Below are 19,123 nucleotides of genomic sequence, written 5' to 3'. Positions count from 1 at the left end.
GTGGTACCTTGGTTTAGGAGTAACGTGGATTAAGAGCGTTTTGCAAGAGCTCACAGTTTTTAAAAATTGTGACTTGGTGTAAGAGCATTGCTTTGGTGTAAGAGCTCCCTGTACTGGGTGGGAGGGGGAGTGGGGGAGGGGCATGGTCTGCATAGCGGGGTCTACAGCCCTGTACTCTGACCCAGGAAGACTCCCTCAGTGTGATGAATGAGTATGAGTGTGCTAAATGATTATGAGTGTGATAAATGAGTATGATGATGAATGAGTATGATGATGAATGAGTATGATGGATGAGCAGGGCCGTATTTGCCACTAGGCACCCGCAGGACACATTTTTTAAAATTTATTTTACATTTTTTTCTTAACCCCATTTGCCGCCGCTCCCCGTCACCCCAGCTGTTCCTGCTCCCCCTGTCACCCCAGCTGTTCCTGCTCCCCCTGTCACCCCAGCTGTTCCTGCTCCCCCTGTCACCCCAGCTGTTCCTGCTCCCCCTGTCACCCCAGCTGTTCCTGCTCCCCCGTCACCCCAGCTGTTCCTGCTCCCCCCGTCACCCCAGCTGTTCCTGCTCCCCCTGTCACCCCAGCTGTTCCTGCTCCCCGTCACCCCAGCTGTTCCTGCTCCCCCATCACCCCAGCTGTTCCTGCTCCCCCCGTCACCCCAGCTGTTCCTGCTCCCCCCGTCACCCCAGCTGTTCCTGCTACCCCGTCACCCCAGCTGTTCCTGCTCCCCCTGTCACCCCAGCTGTTCCTGCTCCCCCTGTCACCCCAGCTGTTCCTGCTCCCCCTGTCACCCCAGCTGTTCCTGCTCCCCCGTCACCCCAGCTGTTCCTGCTCCCCTCGTCACCCCAGCTGTTCCTGCTCCCCTCGTCACCCCAGCTGTTCCTGCTCCCCCTGTCACCCCAGCTGTTTCTGCTTCCCCTGTCCCTGTCACCTCGGCTTCTCCCCCTCCCCAGTCACCCCCAGCTTCTCCCCCTCCCCCTGTCGCCCCAGCTGCTCCCCCTGCCCCCCAGCTTCTCCCCCTATCACCCCAGGTTCTCCCCCTGTCCCCCAGCTTCTCCCCCTTCCCCTCAGCTTCTCCCCCTCCCTTGTCGCTCCAGCTGCTCCCCCTGCCCCCCAGCTTCTCCCCCTATCACCCCAGGTTCTCCCCCTGACCCCCAGCTTCTCCCCCTTCCCCTCAGCTTCTCCCCCTCCCTTGTCGCTCCAGCTGCTCCCCCTGTCGCCCCAGCTTCTCCCCATCCTCCTGCCATCCCAGCTTCTCCCCCTCCCCGTCGCCCCAGCTGCTCCCCCTGCCCTCCAGCTTCTCCCCCTCCCCCCACAGCTGCTCCCCCTGTCACCCCAGCTTCTCCCCGTCGCCCAGCTGCTCCCTGTCACCCCAGCTGTTCCTGCTCCCCCTGTCACCCCAGCTGTTTCTGCTCCCCCTGTCACCCCAGCTGTTTCTGCTCCCCCTGTCACCCCAGCTGTTTCTGCTTCTCCCCCTCCCCCGTCACCCCAGCTTCTCCACCTCCCACCCAGCTGTTCCCGTCACCCCCAGCTGCTCCCCCTGTCGCCCCAGCTGCTCCCGCTGTCCCCCAGCTTCTCCCCTTGTTGTCCAGCTTCTCCCCCTCCCCTGTCGCTCCAGATTCTCCCCCTGCCCCCCCAGGTTCTCCCACTGTCCCCCAGCTTCTCCCCCTGTCCTCCAGCTTCTCCCCTTCCCCTCAGCTTCTCCCCCTCCCCTGTCGCCCCAGCTGCTCCCCCTGTCGCCTCAGCTTCTCCCCCTCCCCGTCACCCTAGCTGCTCCCCCTGCCCTCCAGCTTCTCCCCCTCCCCCCACAGCTTCTCCCCCTGTGCCCAGCTGCTCCCTGTCACCCCAGCTGTTCCTGTTCCCCCTGTCACCCCAGCTGTTCCTGTTCCCCATGCCCCCCAGCTTCTCCCCCTCCCTGTCAACCCCAGCTGTTTCCCAGTCACCACCAGCTGCCCTCCTGCCCCAGCATTCAAAGTGCCTAGGGCAGCATGAACTCTAAATACAGGCCTGAGTATGAGTGTGATAAATGATTATGATGATGAATGAGTATGAGTGTGATAAATGTTTATGAGTGTGATGTATGAGTGTGATGAATGAGTATGAGTGTGATGAATGAGTATGATTAACCCATAGCTGCACCAGGACGTTATTTAACGTCCTCGTGCCGCTATGGGAGTTCAGAGGGGGGTCGCGCGGCGACCACCCTCTGAACTGCCGCGATCCCGGGTGCCGCGAGTAGCCCGGGCTCGCGGCTATTAGCGGGCACGGTCCGATCGCCGTGCCCGCTAATTAAGTACTTAGAAGCAGCTGTCAAAGTTGACAGCTGCTTCTAAATACTTGCGGTTACACATCCCTGGTGGTCTAGTGGGGGGATCGCCCCCCTGCGGCGCGATTGCGGGGGGGCGATCCCTGCATCCATACCGGGCCGGGGTCTGCTCCGTAATGGCGCTGATCCCGGCTCGGCATTCTATTGCTTTTGGCTGCAGCAGCCAAAAGTAATAGAACACCGATCTCATGGATTCATGCAGTATAACTATACTGCATGGATCTCTATGAGAGATCAGAGTGCATATACTAGAAGCCCCCCAGGGGGAATAACCCTAACCCCAGGGGGAATAACCCTAACCCCAGGGGGGCTTCTAGTATATGTCTAAAGTAAAAGAAAAAAGTATTTTTAATAACACAAAACCCCCTCCCCTAATAAAAGTCTGAATCACCCCCCTTTCCCCATTTTATAAATAAAAATAAATAAATAAATTAATAAACAAACATGTTTGCTATCGCCGCGTGCGTAATCGCCCGAACTATTAATTAATCACATTCCTGATCTCACACGGTAAACTGCGTCAGCGCAAAAAAATCCCAAAGTGCAAAATTGCGCATTTTTGGTCGCATCAAATCCAGAATAATTGTAATAAAAAGCGATCAAAAAGTCATATATGCGCAATCAAGGTACCGATAGAAAGATCACATCATGGCGCAAAAAATGACACCTCACACAGACCCATAGACCAAAGGATAAAAGCGCTATAAGCCTGGGAATGGAGCGATTTTAAGGAACGTATATTGGTTAACAACGGTTTGAATTTTATACAGGCCATCAGATACAATATAAGTTATACATGTTACATATCGTTTTAATCGTAACGACTTGAGGAACATGCATAACAAGTCAGTTTTACCCCAGGGCGAATGGCGTAAAAACACATTTCCCCCAAATAAAAGAAATGCGTTTTTTTTTTCAATTTCACCACACATATAATTTTTTTCTGGTTTCCCGGCACATTTTAGGCAAAAATTACATCTGCCTTAGCAAAGTACAATTAGTTGCGCAAAAAATAAGGGCTCATTTGGGTCTCTAGGTGGAAAAATGCAGGCGCTATGGCCTTATATACACGAGGAGGGAAAAACGAAAACGCAAAAATGAAAACTGGCTGTGTCCCCTAAGGGTTAATATGAGTGTGATGAATGAGTGTGATGAATGAGAATGAGTATGATGAATGAGTATGAGTGTGATGAATGAGTATGAGTGTGATGAGTGAGTATGAGTGTAATAAATGAGAACGAGTGTGATGAATGAGTGTGATGAATGAGTATGAGTGTGATGAGTGAGTATGAGTGTAATAAATGAGAACGAGTGTGATGAATGAGTGTGATGAATGAGTGTGATGAATGAGTGTGATGAATGAGTATGATGAATGAGTATGAGTATGAGTGTGATGAGTGAGGATGAGTGTGATGAGTGAGTATGATGAATATGAGTGTGATGAATGAGTATGATGAATGAGTATGAGTGTGATTAATGAGTATGAGTGTGATGAATGAGTATGAGTGTGATGAGTGAGTATGATGAATATGAGTGTGATGAGTGAGTATGAGTGTAATAAATGAGAACGAGTGTGATGTATGAGTATGAGTGTGATGAGTGAGTATGAGTGTGATGAGTGAGTGTGATGAATGAGTGTGATGAATGAGTATGATGAATGAGTATGAGTGTGATGAATGAGTATGAGTGTGATGAGTGAGTATGATTGAGTATGAGTGTGATGAATGAGTATGAGTGTAATGAATGAGAATGAGTGTGATGAATGAGTATGAGTGTGATGAGTGAGTATGAGTGTGATGAGTGAGTATGATGAATATGAGTGTGATGAATGAGTGTGATGAATGAGTATGATGAATGAGTATGAGTGTGATGAATGAGTATGAGTGTGATGAGTGAGTATGATTGAGTATGAGTGTGATGAATGAGTATGAGTGTAATGAATGAGAATGAGTGTGATGAATGAGTATGAGTGTGATGAATGAGTATGATGAATGAGGATGAGTGTGATGTATGAGTGTGATGAGTGAGTATGAGTGTAATAAATGAGAATGAGTGTGATGAATGAGTATGATGTATGAGTGTGATGAGTGAGTTGAGTGTAATAAATGAGAATAAGTGTGATGAACGAGTATGATGAATGAGTGTGATGAATGAGTGTGATGAATAAGTATGATGAATAAGTATGAGTGAGTATGAGTGTGATGAGTGAGTATGAGTGTAATAAATGAGAATGAGTGTGATGAATGAGTGTGATGAATGAGTGTGATGAATGAGTATGAGTGTGATGAATGAGTATGAGTGTGATGAGTGAGTATGAGTGTGATGAGTGAGTATGAGTGTGATGAGTGAGTATGAGTGTGATGAGTATGATGAATATGAGTGTGATGAATGAGTATGAGTGTGATGAATGAGTATGAGTGTGATGAGTGAGTATGAGTGTGATGAGTGAGTATGAGTGTGATGAGTATGATGAATATGAGTGTGATGAATGAGTGTGATGAATGAGTATGAGTGTGATGAATGAGTATGAGTATGATGAGTGAGTATGAGTGTGATGAATGAGTATGAGTATGATGAGTGAGTATGAGTGTGATGAATGAGTATGATGAATATGAGTGTGATGAATGAGTATGAGTGTGATGAATGAGTATGAGTGTGATGAGTGAGTATGAGTGTAATAAATGAGAACGAGTGTGATGAATGAGTGTGATGAATATGAGTGTGATGAATGAGTATGATGAATATGAGTGTGATGAATGAGTATGAGTGTGATGAGTGAGTATGATGAATATGAGTGTGATGAATGAGTATGATGACTATGAGTGTGATGAATATGAGTGTAATAAATGAGAATGAGTGTGATCTGGAATAAAGAGTACTGGGTGTATTCCGGTCCGACCACTAGGGGGCAGAGCGGACCGTCCTCGTACATCCCATTAGTGACAGGATTCAGTCAGAGCCTACAGCTCCCCCTCCGGCCGCCGCCACATCCGGGTACGTAACTCCCCCCCCGCTCCGCTCTGGTTGGTCGCGCCGGGGCCGGAAGTGACGTCGCGGCGGCCGGGAGGTGGGAGTGCGCGCTTCCGGCTGCGTGCAGTGGTGTCAGGCAGCGGCCGGAGCGGACACACAGCGGCCAGACATGGACATGGAGCGGGAGTTCCGGGAGGCGGATAGGAACAACAGCTGGAACTCCATGTACCAGGTGAGGGGCCCGGCCGGTCACGTGACGTCCCTGCTGCTCCCGCTGCCTCATACATTCCAGCACTGACCACAAGGGGTTAATGAGTGACAGCTGTCAGTCAGCCAGAGCCCCGCCAGCTCTGCTGCATACAGATTCACCTCACTGAAGAGACAGTGTACTGTAATAAGGCGTCCGGCTGCACCGCAATAAGGCATCCGGCTGCACCGCAATAACGCGTCCGCCCCTACTGTAATAATGTGTCCGCCCCTACTACAATAATGTGTCCGCCCCTACCGCAATAAGGCATCCGGCTGCACCGCAATAACGCGTCCGACTGCACCGCAATAATGTGTCCGCCCCTACCGTAATAACGCGTCCGGCTGCATCGCAATAACGTGTCCGGCTGCACCGCAATAATGTGTCCGCCCCTACCGTAATAACGCGTCCGGCTGCATTGCAATAACGCGTCCGGCTACACCGTAATAATGTGTCCGGCTGCATCGCAATTATGTGTCCGGCTGCATCGCAATTATGTGTCCGGCTGCATCGCAATAACGCGTCCGGCTGTACCGTGATAATGTGTCCGGATCTACCATAATAACGCGTCCGGCTGTACCGTGATAATGTGTCCGGCTGTACCGTGATAATGTGTCCGGCTGCACCGTAATAATGTGTCCGGCTGCATCGCAATAACGCGTCCGGCTGCACCGCAATAATGTGTCCGCCCCTACCGTAATAATGTGTCCGCCCCTACCGTAATAATGTGTCCGCCCCTACCGTAATAATGTGTCCGCCCCTACCGTAATAATGTGTCCGCCCCTACCGTAATAACGCGTCCGGCTGCATCGCAATAACGTGTCCCGCTGCACCGCAATAATGTGTCCGCCCCTACCGTAATAACGCGTCCGGCTGCATCGCAATAACGCGTCCGGCTACACCGTAATAATGTGTCCGGCTGCATCGCAATTATGTGTCCGGCTGCATCGCAATAACGCGTCCGGCTGTACCGTGATAATGTGTCCGGATCTACCATAATAACGCGTCCGGCTGTACCGTGATAATGTGTCCGGCTGTACCGTGATAATGTGTCCGGCTGTACCGTGATAATGTGTCCGGCTGTACCGTGATAATGTGTCCGGCTGTACCGTGATAATGTGTCCGGCTGTACCGTGATAATGTGTCCGGCTGCACCGTAATAATGTGTCCGGCTGCATCGCAATAACGCGTCCGGCTGCATCGCAATAACGCGTCCGGCTGTACCGTGATAATGTGTCCGAATCTACCATAATAACGCGTCCGGATCTACCATAATAACGCATCCGGCTGCACTGTAATAACTTGTCCGGCTGTACTGTGATATAATTGCCAACCATACCGTAATACCTCCTACAGCTGTACCTTTATACCATTGCCAGCTATATTGTAATACCATCTCTCACTATACAGTAATAACATGAACCGCTGCACCGCATTTACATCTTCTGCTATAACATAAAACCATCTCCTGCTGTACCGCTGTATCGTAATACCAGTTTCCATGAAATTGTAATAACATCACCTACTGTACTGTAATAACATTGGCCGCTGTACTATAATATCTTTTACTGCTGCATCATCACCCCCTATACTGTAACACCATCACCCCCCTATACTGTAACGCCATCACCCCCCTATACTGTAACGCCATCACCCCCCTATACTGTAACGCCATCACCCCCTATACTGTAACGCCATCACCCTCTGTGCCGTGATAACATCACCCGCTATACTGTAATACCATCACCCTCTGTGCCGTAATAACATCACCCCCTATACTGTAACACCATCACCCTCTGTGCCGTAATAACATCACCCGCTATACTGTAACACCATCACCCTCTGTGCCGTAATAACATCACACCCACCTGATGTGCTGTAATACCAGTATAACAGACAATACCAAATTTGTTAGAATAACACTAATACATATTATACATTGTTCTGTAATAATGTTATATCACACACTGCGACCATACTGTAATATCCTGTATCTCATACTGTCTTCATATTGTAGTAAAGTTCTCACAATGTCTCAGGATCCTGTAATAACATTACCATACTGTAATATTATCACACACACCGTACTGTAACATTATCACACACCGTACTGTAACATTATCACACGCACACCGTAATGTAACATTATCACACCTATACTGTAACATCACACACTGTCACCGTTCTGTAATATTATCACACACACACCGTACTGTAATATTATCACACACTGTCACTGTACTGTAATATCCTCACAAGCTGTCCCCATACTGTAATATCCTCACACTGTCACCGTACTGTAATATTCTCACACGCTGTCCCCATACTGTAATATCACACGCTGTCCCCATACTGTAATATCACACGCTGTCACCGTACTGTAATATCCTCACACACTGTCACCGTACTGTAATATTCTCACACGCTGTCCCCATACTGTAATATCACACACTGTCATCGTACTGTAATATTATCACACACTGTCACCGTACTGTAATATCACACACTGTCATCGTACTGTAATATCCACACACTGTCACCGTACTGTAACATTATCACACACCGTACTGTAACATTATCACACACCGTACTGTAACATTATCACACACCGTACTGTAACGTTATCACACACCGTACTGTAACGTTATCACACACCGTACTGTAACGTTATCACACACCGTACTGTAACGTTATCACACACCGTACTGTAACATTATCACACACCGTACTGTAACATTACCACACACTGTCACCGTACTGTAATATCCTCACACACTGTCACCGTACTGTAATATCCTCACACACTGTCACCGTACTGTAATATCCTCACACACTGTCACCGTACTGTAATATTATTACCACACTGTCACTGTACTGTAATATCCCACACACTGTCACCTTACTGTAATATCCTCACATACTGTCACCTTACTGTAATATCCCACACACTGTCACCATACTGTAATATCCTCACACACTGTCACCGTACTGTAATATTATTACCACACACTGTCACCGTACTGTAATATCCTCACACACTGTCACCGTACTGTAATATTATTACCACACACTGTCACCGTACTGTAATATCCTCACACACTGTCACCTTACTGTAATATCCCACACACTGTCACCATACTGTAATATCCTCACACACTGTCACTGTACTGTAATATCCCACACACTGTCACCTTACTGTAATATCCTCACATACTGTCACCATACTGTAATATCCTCACACACTGTCACCGTACTGTAATATTATTACCACACACTGTCACCGTACTGTAATATCCTCACACAGTCACCGTACTGTAATATCACACACTGTCACCGTACTGTAATATCATCACACACTGTCACCGTACTGTAATATCCTCACGCTGTCACCGTACTGTAATATCCTCACACGCTGTCACCGTACTGTAATATCCTCACACGCTGTCACCGTACTGTAATATCCTCACGCTGTCACCGTACTGTAATATCCTCACACGCTGTCACCGTACTGTAATATCCTCACACACTGTCACCGTACTGTAATATTATTACCACACTGTCACCGTACTGTAATATCCTCACACAGTCACCGTACTGTAATATTATCACACACTGTCACCGTACTGTAATATTATTACCACACACTGTCACCGAACTGTAATATTATTACCACACACAGTCACCGTAGTGTAATATCCTCACACAGTCACCGTACTGTAATATCCTCACACACTGTCACCGTACTGTAATATCCCACACACTGTCACTGTACTGTAATATCCCACACACTGTCACCATACTGTAATATCCTCACAAACTGTCACCGTACTGTAATATTACCACACACTGTCACTGTACTGTAATATCCTCACACACTGTCACCGTACTGTAATATTATTACCACACACAGTCACCGTACTGTAATATTATTACCACACACTGTCACCGTACTGTAATATCCTCACACACTGTCACCGTACTGTAATATTATTACCACACACTGTCACTGTACTGTAATATCCTCACACTGTCACTGTACTGTAATATCCTCACACAGTCACCGTACTGTAATATCCTTACACAGTCACCGTACTGTAATATCCTTACACAGTCACCGTACTGTAATATCCTTACACACTGTCACCGTACTGTAATATCCTCACACACTGTCACCGTACTGTAATATTATTACCACACACTGTCACCGTACTGTAATATTATTACCACACACTGTCACTGTACTGTAATATCCTTACACAGTCACCGTACTGTAATATCCTTACACAGTCACCGTACTGTAATATCCTTACACAGTCACCGTACTGTAATATCCTCACACACTGTCACCGTACTGTAATATTATCACACACTGTCACCGTACTGTAATATTATTACCACACACAGTCACCGTACTGTAATATTATCGCACACTGTCACTGTACTGTAATATTATCGCACACTGTCACCGTACTGTAATATCCTTACACACTGTCACCGTACTGTAATATTATCACACACTGTCACCGTACTGTAATATTATTACCACACACTGTCACCGTACTGTAATATTATTACCACACACTGTCACCGTACTGTAATATTATAACCACACACTGTCACCGTACTGTAATATTATCGCACACTGTCACTGTACTGTAATATTATTACCACACACAGTCACCGTACTGTAATATTATAACCACACACTGTCACCGTACTGTAATATTATCGCACACTGTCACCGTACTGTAATATCCTTACACACTGTCACCGTACTGTAATATTATTACCACACGCTGTCACCGTACTGTAATATCCTCACACAGACTTTCCTAGAAATCCATCCCTTTGGGTGCCGATGGGGTGGGTGGTCGGTGGTTGGTTGGGGCGCACTATGGGGCGGGGCTTCACTGTTTGATGAGCCTGAATTTTATTTATTTTTTTGTGTGTGTGTTTTTATGCATCAGGTCTTTGTTGACAAATAATGTTACCACCTCACACACTGCCCGGAGTGTATAATAATGTTATTACATCACACACTGCCCGGAATGTATAATAATGTTATTACATCACACACTGCCCGGAGTGTATAATAATATTATTACGTCACACACTGCCCGGAGTGTATAATAATATTATTACGTCACACACTGCCCGGAGTGTATAATAATGTTATTACATCACACACTGCCCGGAGTGTATAATAATGTTATTACATCACACACTGCCCGGAGTGTATAATAATGTTATTACGTCACACACTGCCCGGAGTGTATAATAATGTTATTACATCACACACTGCCCGGAGTGTATAATAATGTTATTACATCACACACTGCCCGGAGTGTATAATAATGTTACCACCTCACACACTGCCCGGAGTGTATAATAATGTTATTACGTCACACACTGCCCGGAGTGTATAATAATATTATTACATCACACACTGCCCGGAGTGTATAATAATATTATTACGTCACACACTGCCCGGAGTGTATAATAATGTTATTACGTCACACACTGCCCGGAGTGTATAATAATGTTATTACATCACACATTGCCCGGAGTGTATAATAATGTTACCACCTCACACACTGCCCGGAGTGTATAATAATGTTATTACGTCACACACTGCCCGGAGTGTATAATAATGTTATTACGTCACACACTGCCCGGAGTGTATAATAATGTTATTACGTCACACACTGCCCGGAGTGTATAATAATGTTATTACGTCACACACTGCCCGGAGTGTATAATAATGTTATTACGTCACACACTGCCCGGAGTGTATAATAATATTATTACGTCACACACTGCCTTGACTGTATAATAATATTATTACATCACACACTGCCCGGACTGTATAATAATGTTATTACGTCACACACTGCCTTGACTGTATAATAATATTATTACGTCACACACTGCCCGGAGTGTACAATAATGTTACCACCTCACACACTGCCCGGAGTGTATAATAATGTTATTACGTCACACACTGCCCGGACTGTATAATAATATTATTACGTCACACACTGCCCGGAGTGTATAATAATGTTATTACGTCACACACTGCCTGGACTGTGTCAGTGGCGGTGTTGTCTCCTCGCTGTGTGATGCAGGTCGGGGGTCAGTGGCGGTGTTGTCTCCTCGCTGTGTGATGCAGGTCGGGGGTCAGTGGCGGTGTTGTCTCCTCGCTGTGTGATGCAGGTCGGGGGTCAGTGGCGGTGTTGTCTCCTCGCTGTGTGATGCAGGTCGGGGGTCAGTGGCGGTGTTGTCTCCTCGCTGTGTGATGCAGGTCGGGGGTCAGTGGCGGTGTTGTCTCCTCGCTGTGTGATGCAGGTCGGGGGTCAGTGGCGGTGTTGTCTCCTCGCTGTGTGATGCAGGTCGGGGGGGAAGCGGCGGTGTTGTCTCCTCGCTGTTTGATGCAGGTCGGGGGGCTTAGTGTTGGTGTTGTCTCCTCGCTGTGTGATGCAGGTCGGGGGGCTTAGTGGCGGTGTTGTCTCCTCGCTGTGTGATGCAGGTCGGGGGTCAGTGGCGGTGTTGTCTCCTCGCTGTGTGATGCAGGTCGGGGGGCTTAGTGGCGGTGTTGTCTCCTCGCTGTGTAAAGCATTGCGGGGGGCTTAGTGGCGGTGTTGTCTCCTTGCTGTGTTATGCAGGTCGGGGGTCAGTGGCGGTGTTGTCTCCTCGCTGTGTGATGCAGGTCGGGGGGCTTAGTGGCGGTGTTGTCTCCTCGCTGTGTGATGCAGGTCGAGGGTCAGTGGCGGTGTTGTCTCCTCGCTGTGTGATGCAGGTCGGGGGTCAGTGGCGGTGTTGTCTCCTCGCTGTGTGATGCAGGTCGGGGGTCAGTGGCGGTGTTGTCTCCTCGCTGTGTGATGCAGGTCGGGGGGCTTAGTGTTGGTGTTGTCTCCTCGCTGTGTGATGCAGGTCGGGGGGCTTAGTGGCGGTGTTGTCTCCTCGCTGTGTGATGCAGGTCGGGGGGCTTAGTGGCGGTGTTGTCTCCTCGCTGTGTGAAGCATTGCGGGGGGCTTAGTGGCGGTGTTGTCTCCTTGCTGTGTTATGCAGGTCGGTTTTATCTCTGACACCCCCCCCCCCCCACCACATATGACATTGTTAGAGGTGTCGGCAGCAGTCACCTATCGTCTCCTCTTATCCTGTAATCAGTGACAGGACATGCTGGGAGTTATAGTCTCCCCCCGTTTTGCTGCTCTCTGTGACAGTGATTTGCTGTAATGGCAGGGACTCCTCTCGCCCGTGGATGTCTCTCTGACTGGCACTCGAGATGTTAATTGTGTTCAATGACGCCAGAAATCGATGGTGGATATTGGCGGGGGCTCCTGTACCGCTGGGTGCACGCCGCACTCATGTTCAGCCCTCTTAAAGGGGAACTTAGCTGGTTGAAGTTCAAGTCCTATGACAACTCTGGTGTAGAAGCAGCTCAGTGTTATCATGAGGGTGTCAGGAATCTCAGCAACCAATCAGATCTCTCCTTTGAGTCTCTTTTGCAGGTTATTAGTTTTACTTTAAAGCCAGATTCCCCCTTAAAGTGTTCAGTATTTTATGCATCCTTTTACTTTTCTTCAGGTTGAGAACCTCTAATGGCGTCATGTATGGCGTCATGTATCCCCCCTGACCTCCTTTCCCAGAGTCCTCTCTGCCTCATGTATCCCCCCTGACCTCCTTTCCCAGAGCCCTCTCTGCCTCATGTATCCCCCCTGATCTCCTTTCCCAGAGTCCTCTCTGCCTCATGTATCCCCCCTGACCTGTATCCCAGAGTCCTCTCTGCCTCATGTATCCCCCCTGACCTGTATCCCAGAGTCCTCTCTGCCTCATGTATCCCCCCTGACCTCCTTTCCCAGAGTCCTCTCTGCCTCATGTATCCCCCCTGACGTGTATCCCAGAGTCCTTTCTGCCTCATGTATCCCCCCTGACCTGTATCCCAGAGTCCTCTCTGCCTCATGTATCCCCCCTGACCTGTATCCCAGAGTCCTCTCTGCCTCATGTATCCCCCCCTGACCTGTATCCCAGAGTCCTCTCTGCCTCATGTATCCCCCCTGACCTCCTTTCCCAGAGTCCTCTCTGCCTCATGTATCCCCCCTGACCTGTATCCCAGAGTCCTCTCTGCCTCATGTATCCCCCCTGACCTCCTTTCCCAGAGTCCTCTCTGCCTCATGTATCCCCCTGATCTCCTTTCCCAGAGTCCTCTCTGCCTCATGTATCCCCCCTGACCTGTATCCCAGAGTCCTCTCTGCCTCATGTATCCCCCCTGACCTGTATCCCAGAGTCCTCTCTGCCTCATGTATTCCCCCTGACCTGAATCCCAGAGTCCTCTCTGCCTCATGTATCCCCCCTGACCTCCTTTCCCAGAGTCCTCTCTGCCTCATGTATCCCCCCTGACCTGTATCCCAGAGTCCTCTCTGCCTCATGTATCCCCCCTGACCTCCTTTCCCAGAGTCCTCTCTGCCTCATGTATCCCCCCTAATCTCCTTTCCCAGAGTCCTCTCTGCCTCATGTATCCCCCCTGACCTGTATCCCAGAGCCCTCTCTGCCTCATGTATCCCCCCTGACCTGTATCCCAGAGTCCTCTCTGCCTCATGTATCCCCCCTGACCTCCTTTCCCAGAGTCCTCTCTGCCTCATGTATCCCCCCTGACCTGTATCCCAGAGTCCTCTCTGCCTCATGTATCCCCCCTGACCTCCTTTCCCAGAGTCCTCTCTACCTCATGTATCCCCCCTGACCTGTATCCCAGAGCCCTCTCTGCCTCATGTATCCCCCCTGACCTGTATCCCAGAGTCCTCTCTGCCTCATGTATCCCCCCTGACCTGTATCCCAGAGTCCTCTCTGCCTCATGTATCCCCCCTGACCTGTATCCCAGAGTCCTCTCTGCCTCATGTATCCCCCCTGACCTGTATCCCAGAGTCCTCTCTGCCTCATGTATCCCCCCTGACCTCCTTTCCCAGAGTCCTCTCTGCCTCATGTATCCCCCCTGACCTGTATCCCAGAGTCCTCTCTGCCTCATGTATCCCCCCTGACCTCCTTTCCCAGAGTCCTCTCTGCCTCATGTATCCCCCCTGACCTGTATCCCAGAGTCCTCTCTGCCTCATGTATCCCCCCTGACCTGTATCCCAGAGTCCTCTCTGCCTCATGTATCCCCCTGATCTCCTTTCCCAGAGTCCTCTCTGCCTCATGTATCCCCCCTGACCTGTATCCCAGAGTCCTCTCTGCCTCATGTATCCCCCCTGACCTCCTTTCCCAGAGTCCTCTCTGCCTCATGTATCCCCCCTGACCTGTATCCCAGAGTCCTCTCTGCCTCATGTATCCCCCTGACCTCCTTTCCCAGAGTCCTCTCTGCCTCATGTATCCCCCTGACCTGTATCCCAGAGTCCTCTCTGCCTCATGTATCCCCCCTGACCTCCTTTCCCAGAGTCCTCTCTGCCTCATGTATCCCCCCTGACCTGTATCCCAGAGTCCTCTCTGCCTCATGTATCCCCCCTGACCTGTATCCCAGAGTCCTCTCTGCCTCATGTATTCCCCCTGACCTGTATCCCAGAGTCCTCTCTGCCTCATGTATCCCCCCTGACCTGTATCCCAGAGTCCTCTCTGCCTCATGTATCCCCCCTGACCTGTATCCGAGTCCTCTCTGCCTCATGTATCCCCCCTGACCTCCTTTCCCAGAGTCCTCTCTGCCTCATGTATCCCCCCTGACCTCCTTTCCCAGAGTCCTCTCTGCCTCATGTATCCCCCCTGACCTCCTTTCCCAGAGTCCTCTCTGCCTCATGTATCCCCCCTGACCTCCTTTCCCAGAGTCCTCTCTGCCTCATGTATCTCCCCTGACCTCCTTTCCCAGAGTCCTCTCTGCCTCATGTATCCCCCCTGACCTCCTTTTCCAGAGTCCTCTCTGCCTCATGTATCCCCCCTGACCTCCTTTCCCAGAGTCCTCTCTGCCTCATGTATCCCCCCTGACCTGTATCCCAGAGTCCTCTCTGCCTCATGTATCCCCCCTGACCTGTATCCCAGAGTCCTTTCTGCCTCATGTATCCCCCCTGACCTGTATCCCAGAGTCCTCTCTGCCTCATGTATCCCCCCTGACCTCCTTTCCCAGAGTCCTCTCTGCCTCATGTATCCCCCCTGACCTCCTTTCCCAGAGTCCTCTCTGCCTCATGTATCCCCCCTGACCTCCTTTCCCAGAGTCCTCTCTGCCTCATGTATCTCCCCTGACCTCCTTTCCCAGAGTCCTCTCTGCCTCATGTATCCCCCCTGACCTCCTTTCCCAGAGTCCTCTCTGCCTCATGTATCCCCCCTGACCTCCTTTCCCAGAGTCCTCTCTGCCTCATGTATCCCCCCTGACCTGTATCCCAGAGTCCTCTCTGCCTCATGTATCCCCCCTGACCTGTATCCCAGAGTCCTCTCTGCCTCATGTATTCCCCCTGACCTGTATCCCAGAGTCCTCTCTGCCTCATGTATCCCCCCTGACCTGTATCCCAGAGTCCTCTCTGCCTCATGTATCCCCCCTGACCTGTATCCCAGAGTCCTCTCTGCCTCATGTATCCCCCCTGACCTGTATTCGAGTCCTCTCTGCCTCATGTATCCCCCCTGACCTCCTTTCCCAGAGTCCTCTCTGCCTCATGTATCCCCCCTGACCTCCTTTCCCAGAGTCCTCTCTGCCTCATGTATCCCCCCTGACCTCCTTTCCCAGAGTCCTCTCTGCCTCATGTATCCCCCCTGACCTCCTTTCCCAGAGTCCTCTCTGCCTCATGTATCCCCCCTGACCTCCTTTCCCAGAGTCCTCTCTGCCTCATGTATCCCCCCTGACCTCCTTTCCCAGAGTCCTCTCTGCCTCATGTATCCCCCCTGACCTCCTTTCCCAGAGTCCTCTCTGCCTCATGTATCTCCCCTGACCTCCTTTCCCAGAGTCCTCTCTGCCTCATGTATCCCCCCTGACCTCCTTTCCCAGAGTCCTCTCTGCCTCATGTATCCCCCCTGACCTCCTTTCCCAGAGTCCTCTCTGCCTCATGTATCCCCCCTGACCTCCTTTCCCAGAGTCCTCTCTGCCTCATGTATCCCCCCTGACCTCCTTTCCCAGAGTCCTCTCTACCTCATGTATCCCCCCTGACCTGTATCCCAGAGTCCTCTCTGCCTCATGTATCCCCCCTGACCTCCTTTCCCAGAGTCCTCTCTGCCTCACGTATCCCCCCTGACCTGTATCCCAGAGTCCTCTCTGCCTCATGTATCCCCCCTGACCTGTATCCCAGAGTCCTCTCTGCCTTGTCTGTATTGTGCGGCTGCCATGTTGTTTGTGCACATACACTCCCTTGAATCCTCCTTTCGTGGTGTGTTGTACGGAGCCACTGCCGCTGCCGGCTCATACAGCTCCTCACACAGCAAGTCCAGACCCGTCACCACATTCATCAGAGCCGTCTCCATCCCCGGCATCCCCTCCTGCGTGATGCGTCCGGAGCTCCTCACCCCCCGCATGCTCGCTCCTTCTCTCAGAATATCAGAGGGCTTCATCTCCACGCGTTTCATTCCAGCGCTCAGATGATGGAGGACGGAGGTTACCGAATATAAGGAGCCTCCTACACCCCATCACTTAATACATTGGATTTATCTGATCCTAGGTTTTACTCCAGAGCTGCATTCACTATTCTGCAGGTGGGGTCACTGTGTACATACATTACATTACTGATCCTGAGTTACATCCTGTATTATACTCCAGAGCTGCACTCACCATTCTGCTGGTGAGATCACTGTGTACATACATTACATTACTGATCCTGTACTGATCCTGTGTTATACCTCAGAGCTGCACTCACTATTCTGCTGGTGGGGTCACTGTGTACATACATTACATTACTGATCCTGTACTGATCCTGTGTTATACCTCAGAGCTGCACTCACTATTCTGCTGGTGGGGTCACTGTGTACATACATTACATTACTGATCCTGAGTTACATCCTGTATTATACCTCGTAGTCATACAGTGTGTACACTGCCTATGATCAGGGAGGTGACATAGTGGGGCGCTCCATGAGGGGCTTCTCGGTGCTGACCTCTCCTCCTCTATCTCAGTACCGCCACCTCCTCCTCCTCTGGCAGAACTTCTCTCCAGGGTTAATATATTATTACATTAGTATTTCAGCAGAACCCATCATGTCTGACCATGTTGGCCGAGCAGATCCGGAAGTGGAGAGGAGAAGTAGTTGTACATCTGCTGTGTGTGGGAGAGGATGTTGTGCAGCGCACTGTGCAGAACTCTCTGACCTTTGCTGGTACAGAGGTCACTGGTGACCCGGGGAGGAAGCTGCTGGGTACTTGCACTTTCACTGCACAGAGACTTGTAGCAGAGCTCCTGCAGATTTACTGGGCCTGTATGTCCTAGCCCGGCAGCTGGCACAGTCCCTGCAAGGGAAGAAGCTGCCACAGGTAAAAAAGGAGGTTAAGAAGAGAGCCAGACTAAAGTGCTGCATTGTGTGCTGCTTTACATGTGGAGCAGTATTTATTGGTGCAATGTGATGTTGTGTTATGTAGGTGGAGCAGTATTGAGGCAGCTTGATGTTGGGTTGTACAGGAGGAGCAGTATATTTTTGTGCAGTGTGATGTTAGGTTACACAGGTGGAGCAATAATTATTGGCGCAGCGTGGTCTTGGGATATACAGGTGGAGCAGTATGTATTTGTGCATAGTGATGTTGGGTCATACACGTGGAGCAGTATGTATTGGTGCAGTGTGATGTTAGGTTATACAGGTGGAGCAGTAATTATTGGTGCAGTGTGATGTTGGGTCATACATGTTGAGCAGTATTGTTGCTGTGCAATGTTGGGTCATACACGTGGAGCAGTATGTATTTGTACAATGTGAAATTGAGCTTTACAGGTGGAACAGTATCTATTTGGTGCAGTGTGATGTTGGGTTATACAGGTGGAGCAGTATGTATTGGTGCAGTGTGCTGTTGGGTTATACAGGTAGAGCAGTATGTATTGGTGCAGTGTGATGCTGGGTCATAGATGTGGAGCAGTATGTATTGGTGCAGTGCGATGTTGGGTTATACAGGTGGAGCAGTATGTATTGGTGCAGTGCAATGTTCGGTTATGCAGGTGGAGCAGTATGTATTGGTGCAGTGTAATGTTGGGTCATACATGTTGAGCAGTATTGTTGCTGTGCAATGTTGGGTCATACACGTGGAGCAGTATGTATTGGTGCAGTGTGCTGTTGGTGTATACAGGTGGAGCAGTATGTATTGGTGCAGTGCGATGCTGGGTCATAGATGTGGAGCAGTATGTATTGGTGAAGTGCGATGTTGGGTTATACAGGTGGAGCAGTATGTATTGGTGCAGTGCAATGCTGGGTTATACAGGTGGAGCAGTATGTATTGGTGCAGTGTGATGCTGGGTCATAGATGTGGAGCAGTATGTATTGGTGCAGTGCGATGTTGGGTTATACAGGTGGAGCAGTATGTATTGGTGCAGTGCAATGTTGGGTTATACAGGGGGAGCAGTATGTATTGGTGCAGTGCGATGCTGGGTCATAGATGTGGAGCAGTATGTATTGGTGCAGTGCGATGTTGGGTTAAACAGGTG

The 19,123-nt window shown here is 49.8% G+C and overlaps 1 protein-coding gene across 1 annotated transcript in view; it reads left to right on the top strand.

The window, feature by feature from the left end:
* Positions 1-5,374: 5,374 nt before the first annotated feature.
* The window catches only part of PTPN1 (protein tyrosine phosphatase non-receptor type 1), a 30,278-nt gene continuing 16,529 nt past the window's right edge, over positions 5,375-19,123 (top strand). Inside the window, exon 1 of the mRNA XM_069953604.1 lies at positions 5,375-5,528. Within this exon, the coding sequence (XP_069809705.1) occupies positions 5,466-5,528 (63 nt within the window). The 5' untranslated portion in view covers positions 5,375-5,465. The remainder of the gene's footprint in view (positions 5,529-19,123) is intronic.

This window comes from Dendropsophus ebraccatus, chromosome 14 (assembly GCF_027789765.1).
Source record: "Dendropsophus ebraccatus isolate aDenEbr1 chromosome 14, aDenEbr1.pat, whole genome shotgun sequence".
Taxonomy (NCBI): Eukaryota; Metazoa; Chordata; class Amphibia; order Anura; family Hylidae; genus Dendropsophus; species Dendropsophus ebraccatus.
This window is presented reverse-complemented; position numbering and strand designations above follow the sequence as displayed.